The sequence below is a fragment of the Squalius cephalus genome (genome assembly GCF_949319135.1).
Source record: "Squalius cephalus genome assembly, chromosome: 12".
NCBI classification, from domain to species: domain Eukaryota; kingdom Metazoa; phylum Chordata; class Actinopteri; order Cypriniformes; family Leuciscidae; genus Squalius; species Squalius cephalus.
In genome coordinates, this window is record NC_137133.1 from 28,302,326 (window position 1) to 28,315,612 (window position 13,287).

At 38.0% G+C, this 13,287-nt stretch overlaps 1 protein-coding gene across 7 annotated transcripts in view; it reads right to left on the reverse strand.

The window, feature by feature from the left end:
* Window positions 1-13,287, reverse strand: part of enah (ENAH actin regulator) — a 109,724-nt gene that overhangs the window by 30,496 nt on the left and 65,941 nt on the right. The window contains exons 1-2 of one of the 7 annotated variants that reach the window (XM_079887384.1): window positions 7,437-7,517; window positions 7,168-7,339 (exon numbers count right to left, since the gene is read on the reverse strand). The exons of the other annotated variants lie outside the window; for them this stretch is intronic. Coding sequence (XP_079743510.1) covers window positions 7,168-7,231 — 64 coding nt within the window. The 5' untranslated portion in view covers window positions 7,232-7,339; window positions 7,437-7,517. Of the gene's footprint in view, window positions 1-7,167; window positions 7,340-7,436; window positions 7,518-13,287 lie in introns of those variants that run through there. 7 annotated transcript variants of the gene reach the window in all.

Genomic DNA, 13,287 nt, shown 5'->3' on the forward strand with positions numbered 1-13,287 from the left:
CAAAACCTTTTTTATCCTTTCACCTGTTTAACCTGTGTTTGTTTGATCTTTTTAGTGGGGGAAGGTAGTCCAAATAGCCACATAGTCAAACTATTGACTACATAGCAAAAGGTCTGGTCCATATATCAGGTTTGAAACCTTCTGTCCGACAAAGGAAGAACAATTAAAAATTTGTTTCGTTTTTACACGTTTTGCATGGAATATCTGAAAGGGCTTCCACCACAATAAAAATAAATAAATAAATAAAAAGCACGCTAACATAACAAAACAAACATAAAATAAATCAAAACATCAAACATAACATTTGACAAACACAAAAAAATAAAAAACTCAACATAACATACAAACATAAAATCTAAAAATTAATAAAACAAAATATAACAAAACATAAAACTTCAAACATCAAAAACATCAAAACAAAACATAAATTAACAAAAACAAAACATAAAACTTCAAACATCAAAAACATCAAAACAAAACATAAATTAACAAAAACAAAACATAAAACTTCAAACATAAAACAAACATCAAAAAACAAATCACCAAAAAACAAAACATAAAACATTTTATATGAAAAAAAACCAAAAACAACAACATAACAAAACCATAACATTAAACCATTAGAAACAAAACAAAACAAACAAAAAAAACACACCATAAAACAGCAAAACACAAAACAACATTTAACAAAACATAACATATAAAACAACATTTGTCTTGGGATAAATTCCTTTTTTTTAAAATCAATATTCAAGTTGGAGCAAAACAGATCATGGCATGCAATGCACATTGAGTAACTAAGTTAAACTTTACCATAACCAGAAAAAAATGGCTTGCAGAACATGTTAATTGGATTAAACAAGTCTGAATGTAGAATTCTCCTTACAGAACAAGACTCCATAAAAAAACATGACATTAGAGCTGAGCCATCTGGACAAGCCAAGCAGTAATCAAGTCATCTGTCAAATCTAATCTAACATTACAGTTTTGTGCCCCCCTTTAAGAAAGCCAAACGTTCCTGATTGTCCATGTTTGTGTAACCCACTCCACAAATTCCGTTCCCAAATGTTCTTTGTCTTTAACACATAAAACACACCTACGCCAGCCTTAATGTGTATGAAAAGGCCCTGTTATATAAGCAAGCACCCTCCATTTCTCTTCCTTCCTTGAAACAGAAACAAACATTACTATTAAAATGTGTTGAGCTAATCACAAATTATCAAAGCCAAAAAGAAATCTAATGAGTCAGCAGATTTAGCCACTCCAGAGACTAAGGTCAAATTGAACAAATATTAACTTGATTGGTTATTATGGCCACTTTATGGGGATTTCTAAGTGCAATGACTGCCATTTGAAACACTGACACAAAGGCAAGGATACTTGGCCCATTTAACCGGGCCAATCTGAGCACTTTAAAGGCTGGCTCCGGTCCAAAAGCACTCAGTGTCAGCCTTAATATGAACTGATCCTCCTTCAAGCCAGTTTGTAATGTACTGCTATTAGATCACACACTGATAGCATAACCTCCAATGTACTTCCTACTCTACAAACATGCACAAATAAAATGATACAATTAAAATCCAAAATTTTACATAATGTATGTAATTTGTAATCATAATAATGTTATTTTTCATTTTATAATGTTATTAATTATAAAAAGAACAACAAAATGTTTTATCATTATTGGATGCATAATTAAATTGCATCAGTGTATTTGAATTTTGCACCATTTAGCTTACAAGAAAATTTCAAAATAAAATGTATAAAAAAAATAGACAGTGAAACCAAAGATCATACTCAAACATCAGCTCCGTTTAAGTTTCTACTTATTAAATGGACCATTTACGGACCAGCATGAAGCTAAAGAGTCTGAATAGCACCTACATGAGAGGAGGGAACCACCGAGCCTCTTCTGACAGCAGATGTACTGTAGAAGTCCATCCTGGTCTTTAGGTGCACTTGTAACAAGTGCGCTAGAGCCTTTCGCATCAGCTCCCAAACTGCCATCAATGACTCCATGAGATCTCAGAGAGAGCAGCATGTTGTTCTGGCTATTCCCAAGCAAACACTGCTGTGGTAAAATAAGACCGGACCAATAGGCTGGCAGTTAGACGCTCTGCCACAATGTTCACAGAGCAGGATGTGGTTCACTTATTGCACTTTCCGGACCTGATCAATTATTCATGCCTGGATGGGCGAAGGGTAAAGCGGTCAATGTTACAATCACATCACAACTATTACGATCAGGTGGGTGGAGAAAAACATGAATGTATTTGTAGGCTTAACCCTTTCGAGAAAAAGATAGCAAGAGATGCAGATACAGAAGGACTGAGACTGCCTCTGAAACCTACAGTGAGCTACCTACAAAATAAAATTTAAGATAAACATTTCAGAAAAATGTGAAGAATTTTTTTTTTTTTTCACACGATGGATCAAAGGTGTCTCAGGAAGTCTTTTTAAGCACTGACAGGGAGATACATAGCTTGTCTTAAAAGCCACAGGATCAAATAATGGGCATGAAATCAAGCCCATTCAATTTCAAATTCAATTTCATGAAATCATGAAATCATCAACAACTAATAGCAACTGGGCAGCTTTCATTTCACAGAGATGGATCATCTGTAAAAATTCACAGCACACATTAGGACCACAATGAGTTCAAGGGAGGAAAAACAAACACTGCTTTCCTCTGAAACTTGATGGTGTCGCTGTTAGACAGTGTTAGACAAAGACTCAATATATATTATATATAGGATCTCATTTTCTGCAATTTATTTTAGTTTTTTTTTTTTTTTTGCACTATTTATTATTTTCTTACCCCAAATCAGGCTTCGATTTCGGCTATGACTTCGAAACTGCATTGATTGTACAGAGCTCAGCTTACAGTGAAAGGAATAGTTTAGTCATTGTGTCGTTCAAAACCTGTGTTACTTTCTCCTGTGGAACAAAACATATATTTTAAAGATTATTTTGGTCCATACAATACAAATTAATAAATGAAAAACAACACTGGCCCCATTGACTTTCATTGTATTGACCAAAAAAATGTTCTACAGAATAAATAAAGTCATACAGATTTGGAACAAAATGAGGGTAAGTAAAAGTGACAGAACATTAATTTTTGGCTGAACTCTTAAGATCTCTTTAACATTCAAACAGCCACATTAACCCATAAACGCCCTAGGTGTGACAAAGTAACAGAAAGCAGCTGATTGACAAATGTCCCACCGCGCTCATGGTTGGTCTGGCCAAAAATAAATTTACATGGAAGAAACAGTGAAGCAACAAATTTACATGAAGTGATCGTTCAAATCCCTAATTATGAGCAATAATAATTGGAATATTTCCCTTAGCAAGCACCATTAATTGTGCCCAAAGGCTTGACAATCAGTCCAGGATTGATAAACCACCTGTTCTTGAAAGACAAGGCAACTTTTTCCTCCTCCGATGTTTTACAGCAACATTTGGGGAAAACAAACATCATCTGACACACAGCTTCAGTCACCTTGTAAATACAACACACAAATCCCCTTATCACTCATATGAGTCGCACAACACGGGCGCAAGCCTTCCAATTAATTCCACAGTTGTGGTTCCGCAAATGGGAAATTAGAGTCAAGGGCTGCATAATTTTAAGACGAGGAAGCAAACGATAAGTCTAGCTCTAAACTGATTCTGATCGTATATTGAGCAGGTCAGTGAACCGGTTAAATGTGATGTTATTAAAGCAATTTACATGAGTCAAAAGAAATGTTATATGTCAACGCATACAGAATCAAGGTTTCGGTATCAGTGGTAGAAAGCTCAAGACGTCAAACAAGACTATCTGTGTGTTTGCAGACATATAACGAATATAGTGTCATGGTTTTGGCGAGTCTTGTTACTCAGGGATCCAAGTCTGGTAAGATATGGGGGACTGGGACCTAAAAATAGAAGTAGTAGATACCAGATTCTACTTACTACAACTTGCTTAAAATCTTTGTCCATCTAGTAACGCATTCTATCATGCCTACATAGATATGATAACCTCCAATGTAAAAATCAAACAAAAACAAAACAAAATACTACAAGTTACTGGGTTCTACATATTACAACTTGCTCAAAATATTTACATGTCCACACAGATATGAATTTAAAAAAGACTCCAATATAAAAATAAAGTAAACAACTAAAATAAGAGTTTATGTTTTTATGTGTTTTGTTTTAACTAGTAATGCTACTGGCCCTAGGTCAGCTGTTTTGTGCACAAGGTGTTGATGTTTTCAGTGTTTTGCATTACCCCAGAGATACTAGATAGCATCACCTGATCACCACTTCAGCTCTGGGGAGGGTAAATGAATGCAGGGGCAGGAATGGGCAGCAAAACCACTGGGAGCCTTTTTGATGCAATGTTTCCCAATAAAAGAAACTCTGCTTGGAAACAGTTCTGCCATTTGTAGTCCAAATGAAATAAGAACAAACCCACCACCGAACAAGTGCAGAGTGTAAACAATTACATTTTGTACTTCTGAAATAAGCTAACAAGACAGACTTTTATCCAAAGACATCCAGTTAAATTGCAGTCCATACAATGCAACTTTTGCTGAGATAACGGCTATCGTCAAACTAGCTTCGTTACATTGTGTAGACCCGTCATTTATACTTCTGACAAAAAAATAATATGACATTGGAAAACTGTATTATCTTGGAAAGGCAAATCAAATGGAGAAAAACCTACAGGATAAGCAAGATGTGAGAATTGCGGGTAACAGTGAAAAGACTGACTCAGCACACAGAGCTGAAACAAGCACACATTTCCCTGAGAAAAACAGAACAGCTCTTGGATCGTTATGGACAATCCGTTTCAGACATTTAATGGTTTTCCGTGATAAACTTGGCATGGCTGTGCTGTTAACCTCAGCAAAGAAGTGTGGAGAGGTTAAGTGGTTTGACTGGATGAAATCCATCAGTTGTCACAATAAACGTACCTTGACAAGTATTTTGGTTTGACATTCAACAAATTCAATTCCAGAATTAAGTTCCTGTAATGGCTTGAGGAAACTTGCAAATTTCTATGAACTTTCGATGTACCTTTCTTGCATGCAATTCAACAAGAATTTTAAAACTCTACATCTACAAAATTATAAACAAATGAAGTGCAAAGAATGGTGTGTTTTTGTTTTATGCTATTCAATTGATGAAGGTGCTGTAAAATGAATCGTTATATATTTTATCGTAATTGCACAATACTGTGGTATTTTGTACTTCCAACTTAGTTTTATTGTTAAAAAAGCATTTCATTCATTTGAACAAATTTACCATTAATACAGATGCTGTATCCCAGGGTTCTCAAGTCTCACGCATTGGCCGTGAGACACACGCAATTCAACCAGTTCACACGCTCACACGCCACACCGTGTATTTCTCACGCTGAAAAGGCAATGCCAACCAAGTTGTCCTACAAGCTTTATATATAACGTTTTATATGAGGCGCGGGCACACAAAGTGAAGTTTCCTGCCGCCAGCACGTATCTCGGCCAGATTGCGTTCGTTAATAGGCAACATAGATGCGCGAACACACGGAAGTTGACGGAACATTCTCGGCCACCGTACGTTCGTTACTAGGTAACCAACAACATCGCGCGAACACACGTCGTGATGATGGAGAAGGTAAGTCGGAAGAAAGCTCGTCTAACATTTTAAGGTACATTTAATATACAGCCCATCGTATACATTATTATTGATGCAGTCAAAAACTCTACAACTACTTTGCAACCAGGCCAGAAGCTTTGGCTCAGTTTGGCTAGCTTACGTTATCTGAAACTAAGGGAAATGTTAGTGGGTATGGGAAGGAATGACGATGTATTTCTTCATTTTATTTTAAATAAATTTAAATGTATTTATTTTATTTTAAATTATATTATATATTATACTGTATTAATAGTATTTCTAGTTACATTAAGGCTATATTAAAGAGTGCTCTGGGTAACGTTAATATTTTATATCCTGTCAAAACATAACGTTACATTAATCATTGATTGCCATTGCATTTATTTTTCAAACACTTGCAACACAAAACACATTTCATAAGCTGGAGTGTGTACTCTTGTGTACACACACACACACACAAACACACACACATACCTTAATAATACTCTAATATGTCATTTGTTCTCAATGTCCCACCACACAATAAATCATTATACCATTTCGACTAGACACATTCAAAATGCAAAAATATTTGTTTTTCCAAACTGTTTGGAGCAATTTGTTATATTTTTGTAATTTTTGTAACTTAATTGTAATTTTGAAATATAACATTAAAGAGTATATTTGATGTGATTAATTGCTCTGTCATTTATCAGATTTACCAATTGTTATAATTTCAATTTGTGCTGGTTAATTATGAACAATGGGTAAAATTGGGGGGCGGAGACAGGTGGGGGCGGGGCTCCATTAGGGCTCCTCCCCCAACCGCATGTGATCTCACTCCAAGATTTTGATAAAACTTGAGAACCCTGGTATCCATTGCATCTGACATGTTTGCTCACTGACGCCCCAACTCAAAATCTCTCATAATTACAATTTTGTCATTATATGTGTTCAACTCATAAATAAGATATTTCCGACATGACTTGAATGTACCGTTAAAGATTAAGTAATTCTGCGCTACTAGTGGCAACAAACGGAAGTGCAAAAAAATAATGATTGCCAAATGTCATTTGGTCAGACAAACTGATCATTCCTGCCCTCAAACTCATGCAACTGGTTGAGTCGAACGGTGCACTTTAAATCAAGCATTACACCTTTAGAATCTGTAGCTAAAGTGTTGATGAAGCCAAATAATCAAACCATAATTATGATAAACAAACAACATATTACATGCTGTGGTGCTCACACAGATAATACTTGTTTCTAAGACAGAATATGACAAGCAAGCATCAGCATAACAACTACTGATCCAGACCTTTACAAAGATCAGATTTTTAAAAAGGTTAAATGTGTCTTCATATCTAAAAAAAGGTATATTTAGCTTTATTCATAACCATTTTACTACATACCATTTGCACATTACGGTTTGTCTGAACCCAAAAGTGACATCATTTAGTCCTGGAAAAGACAGCAAAGTACCTGACTGCCCCTGCTGTCTCTTACAGTTAAAGCCCCTTCCCTCCCCAGCAAACTCACTCCTCAAGATGATCTCAGTGCGGCTGATCTTCTGCGGGAAGCGGTACACTCTGGGGGCTGGCATGATGGACAGGTGCCTGCAGGCCTGCCTTTCTGCTCTGACGCTCTGAACCCAGACCAAGTCCCTCTGGGAGAGTTGTGGTTGAGATACTGAGCTCTAATGTTGTATTACCTGAGTCCGATTCCAACAAGAAAAATCGAAGAATAAATCTATATAAATAAGCTCAGAACTCGAAATGAAGCTATAGTTCCAAAGCAACAAAGCTAACCTGCAGCCTGGAAGAACTTAAGAAGCGGCAAGACGAGCTCTGCAGCTATTGAGAAAGATTTAGAGAAAACCCTTCTGCAACGAGGACTATTAAGAGTCTGGGGCAAGAGAATGATCTCATTGATAAAAAGTGTTCGGGCCGCCAACGTCATCTTTCCCACCTTAGCTGTTGGAGCAATTGGGTGGTCATGTGGTGTCAAGTCAGAAAACAAACACATACCAGACACGGGGTCCACCCCACCCCTTTTAAGCCATATTCAGGCTCCACAGCCAGAAAAACAAACTCTTTTTGGCTCAGGAATGTTCTGTCCTGCTATTTCCCCACAGAGGAACCAGGTCTCAAAAGATAAACACCTGTCCTGCCAAACTGTGAAGTCTGAAAACAGGACGACCTTCATTTAGACCTCGAGACGCAGACGCAGCAGGCTCCTGGGGGTCTACGTCTGGACGGGGTGAAAAGCCTGCTTTGTTCTGACATGGATGAGTTCATGCAATCCCACATATTTGACGACTGTCAACAGGTCATCATAAGACAGTATTTATACATGGAAAGGTGGCACAAAACCTTAACTCATGACCTTCTTACATGTTGTGGTTAAGCTACTGGTCTAGGCAGGATGATATATGGAAGCTAGTGACCGATACCTAAAATTAGAGCTCCATTTGAAAAGACATGATCACATGTATGTTATAACAGTTACCAGGCACAGTTTCTGTGAAATAGAACAACTTTTCTGACTATACAAAGTTATTTTCCTTGTGCTTCTAGTTTTCCTATCAGAATTTTCCTCCCTCAATCTTTCCATTTCAGAAGTGATTAAATGAAGTTCAGGACAAGAGCCATGTGAGTCATCTGGACTTATAAAGAACAGATTTTTCCCATTTTAGGTAAAAAATAAATAAAAATAATTCACTGTGCATTATTCTGAAAACTACATAGGAGGGAACTTGTGGCTTAAAGAGTTAGTTCACCTAAAAATGAAAATTCTGTCAATTATTCACCCTCTAATCATTCCAAACCCACAAGACTTTCGTTCATCTTCGGATACTTTAAGGAAATCTGTGGGCTCTCGGTCCCTCCATTGCCAGCTACGCAACTACCACTAAATCAAATCCATTTGAATAAGCGGTTTAGTCCAAATTTTCTGAAGAGACACAATCGTGTTTTATGATGAACAGATTGAATTTAGGATTTTATTCACATATAAACATTCATCAGTGAACATAAACAGAGACTCAACCCGAATCTGTCTGACGTGCGAGAAAAAAACTCTTGCGGAAACTCAAACGTGCTGCGTAACATGAGAATGAACATCAATAGTTCTTGTGGAAGCTCAAATGTGCAGCGTAACACAAGAATGAACATCACTGGTTCTTGTGGAAGCTCAAACGTGCTGCGTAACACGAGAATGGACCTCATTGGTTCTTGTGGAAGCTCAAACGTGCTGCGTAACAAGAATGAACATCATTGGTTCTTGTGGAAGCTCAAACGTGCTGCGTAACACAAGAATGAACATCATTGGTTCTTGTGGAAGCTCAAACGTGCTGCGTAACACAAGAATGAACATCACTGGTTCTTGTGGAAGCTCAAACGTTCTGCGTAACACGAGAATGAACATCATTGGTTCTTGTGGAAGCTCAAACGTGCTGCGTAACAAGAATGAACATCATTGGTTCTTGTGGAAGCTCAAACGTTCTGCGTAACACGAGAATGAACACCATTGGTTCTTGTGGAAGCTCAAACGTGCTGCGTAACACGAGAATGAACACCATTGGTTCTTGTGGAAGCTCAAACGTGCTGCGTAACAAGAATGAACCTCATTGGTTCTTGTGGAAGCTCAAACGTGCTGCGTAACACGAGTATGAACATCATTGGTTCTTGTGGAAGCTCAAACGTGCTGCGTAACACGAGAATGAACACCATTGGTTCTTGTGGAAGCTCAAACGTGCTGCGTAACAAGAATGAACCTCATTGGTTCTTGTGGAAGCTCAAACGTGCTGCGTAACACAAGAATGAACATCATTGGTTCTTGTGGAAGCTCAAATGTGCTGCGTAACACGAGAATGAACCTCATTGGTTCTTGCTGAAGCTCAAATGTGCTGCGTAACACGAGAATGAACATCATTGGTTCTTGTGGAAGCTCAAATGTGCTGCGTAACACGAGAATGAACATCATTGGTTCTTGTGAAAGCTCAAATGTGCTGCGTAACACGAGAATGAACATCATTGGTTCTTGTGGAAGCTCAAATGTGCTGCGTAACACAAGAATGAACATCATTGGTTCTTGTGGAAGCTCAAATGTGCTGCGTAACACGAGAATGAACCTCATTGGTTCTTGCTGAAGCTCAAATGTGCTGCGTAACACGAGAATGAACATCATTGGTTCTTGTGGAAGCTCAAATGTGCTGCGTAACACGAGAATGAACATCATTGGTTCTTGTGGAAGCTCAAATGTGCTGCGTAACACGAGAATGAACATCATTGGTTCTTGTGGAAGCTCAAATGTGCTGCGTAACACAAGAATGAACATCATTGGTTCTTGTGGAAGCTCAAATGTGCTGCGTAACACGAGAATGAACATCATTGGTTCTTGTGAAAGCTCAAACGTGCTGCGTAACACAAGAATGAACATCATTGGTTCTTGTGGAAGCTCAAATGTGCTGCGTAACACGAGAATGAACATCATTGGTTCTTGTGAAAGCTCAAATGTGCTGCGTAACACAAGAATGAACATCATTGGTTCTTGTGGAAGCTCAAACGTGCTGCGTAACACGAGAATGAACATCATTGGTTCTTGTGAAAGCTCAAATGTGCTGCGTAACACAAGAATGAACATCATTGGTTCTTGTGAAAGCTCAAACGTGCTGCGTAACACAAGAATGAACATCATTGGTTCTTGTGGAAGCTCAAATGTGCTGCGTAACACGAGAATGAACATCATTGGTTCTTGTGGAAGCTCAAATGTGCTGCGTAACACAAGAATGAACATCATTGGTTCTTGTGGAAGCTCAAACGTGCTGCGTAACACGAGAATGAACCTCATTGGTTCTTGTGGAAGCTCAAATGTTCTGCGTAACACAAGAATGAACATCATTGGTTCTTGTGAAAGCTCAAACGTGCTGCGTAACACAAGAATGAACCTCATTGGTTCTTGTTGAAGCTCAATCGTGCTGCGTAACACAAGAATGAACATCATTGGTTCTTGTGGAAGCTCAAATGTTCTGCGTAACACGAGAATGAACATCATTGGTTCTTGTGGAAGCTCAAATGTGCTGCGTAACACGAGAATGAACATCATTGGTTCTTGTGGAAGCTCAAATGTGCTGCGTAACACAAGAATGAACCTCATTGGTTCTTGTGGAAGCTCAAACGTGCTGCGTAACACGAGAATGAACCTCATTGGTTCTCGCACGTCAACTGATGTGAGAGTTGATTAATGTTTAATGTGAATAAAAGCCTAAATTCAATCTGTTCATCATATAAAGCAATTAAGTCTATTCCAAATTTTTTTGACTTAACCGCTCAATTCATATATGGATTAGTTTTACAATCTCTATGAACCTTTTGAAGCGTCAAAGTGGTTTTGGGGTTTTTCATTTTTGATTAAACTATCCCTTTAAGAATCTGCACAGCCAAAATGCTTATTAAATTACTATACATATTGCATAGTCTTGCTCATTAGGCACATTCATCTGGTTTTAAAATCTTGTTTATCTATTTTTTACTGGGAAAAAAAGGAGACAAAAAATACTCAATACATTGCTACCACATTAGTTATCGGCTGATATTAGACTTTCTTTTTTTAATTGGTTGGTATCAGTCAATATTTCATATTGTGCATAGTCTTTTCATTTCCATTAGATTTTTGCATAAGATTTTTTTTTTTTTTTTTTTTTGGACATTTAACGGTTATCGGCCATAGGATGAACATAACTATTGCCTTATTGTATCAGCCAGAAATTTTTTATTTGTGCATCTCGATTAAAATATCTCGAATGAAAAGTTCAATAACAGTCCACATTGCCAAAGTGATAGATAAAGAAGACAAGGTCTTATTCCTCACTGAGATGTCACGGCGTGAGAAATCACACTGCTTCAGCTAAGCCAGGGTATTGGAGGAGCTTAACCAACAGCAACTAAATTACACAACTCCTGCCGGCCCGTCAGCAATACAACAAACTTCACATCCGAGTCCTAAACCACAAACACCTGCATGTCTGTGCCAGTAAGCAATCATTCCTTTGTTCACAAATCCCAAGCAGTCATGTCAAGGTGGGAGATAAACAAAAAAACAATAGTGAAGAAAGCGTAAAGTTTACAATAATTAAACTCAATTTACCCGTGGGAAAGATAAAAGGTCACATTTCTCATGTACACTCCTCAGGCGGATTGTCTGGTTTGGACAGGTTGATTTCTAAATGACAAACACGTTCATACATTTTCCTCACCAATACATCAATCAGCACATCCATCACGCCTGCATGTATATATAGTCCATGTTGCCAAGAGCTCTATGGCTGTCTGCCCTACAAGAGCTCCTCAGTCATGCTGGCAACAGCATTTATATAAAAACTCACAAAATCTCACACAGTCCATGGCTCCAGTGTCAGGGTAACATCACCCAGGCATGTGACTCTGTGTTGCGCATTACACCCAACTAAAATTAGCAGACACATTCTAGGGGTTTGGAAAAAATGGCATTTGATTCTCCTGGACCCCTCAACTAGCATGTACACGTCCGGATGACATGCTGCACATAAAACTACACAAAATATACAGTATACACAAACTTCTTCAAAGTGGATCCCCGGTACCTAAACATATGCAACGGGATGACACACAACAATAAGGGACAAACAGGTCACAAACATTCCCATCAGGCCATGTAAACATACTACCTGATGTGACGCTCCAAAAATACAAACACAGCAACTAAGAGTCTTAAAAAAAGAGATGACTACATTGTTATTCCACCTGTGTCTGTGATTAGACACAGTGTAAAAGACAGTGGATCACATTCTGTGGCATGTGGTGCTTGACAAGTATTAGCCCACCTGAGGTCATGAATATGCCTAGAAAACACCGGCTGACATGATTTATTAACAAGTCTGCCTAGTAACACTGCAATACCCTATGCGATCAACAGGGGGCGCATTGTAATTTTATGAGTCTCTTTTTTTCTCTTCAGTCTGAGTATGCCAAATTTGTTAATAAATAACACCAAATCGCTAAGAGCTAAATTGTTTAAAACAAATCAATTGTTTGTTTTTTGTTTGATTTTTTGCCTGCCAGTGCCTTAATTTTCTAAATTACTTGGCTGGTGATTTATTCAAAGTATGTAAATAAATGTGAGTGAAAAAGAGTCATGAAGGAAATTCAAGTTCAAAAACGCATAAATACTGTAATTTGACAAAGTGTGTTGCCAAACAAACGTCTACAAATCTCAAAGCACTCAAACATGCACCAAAGGTTAATTGCATCTTGACTGAACTTCATTCAGAGCTTCAGTAAAAGAGCTAATGCACATACTGCAAACAAGTTCACTTAGAGACCTGGATACAAACTGCAGTTAGTTAGATGGCTCTAACAGAACTGAGCGCAGCCATTTAGCTCTAACGCAGCTGTACACAGCTTAATGTTGACAATGGAGTGAATTAAAGGGGGAGCCAATTACGCCTTTCTGTTTTGGCTCAGTCATTCGGGATCCTACTGCTGGCTGGTTAGTGCAGTTTAACACACTCCCCAAAAATACGGCCTCCATGCCAGGTACCTACAGGCATTAGCAAATTCAGCAGAGATAGTGCAGCGCAAACAACAGTGCTAGGGAGCGATGCTACTAACGTAACTACAT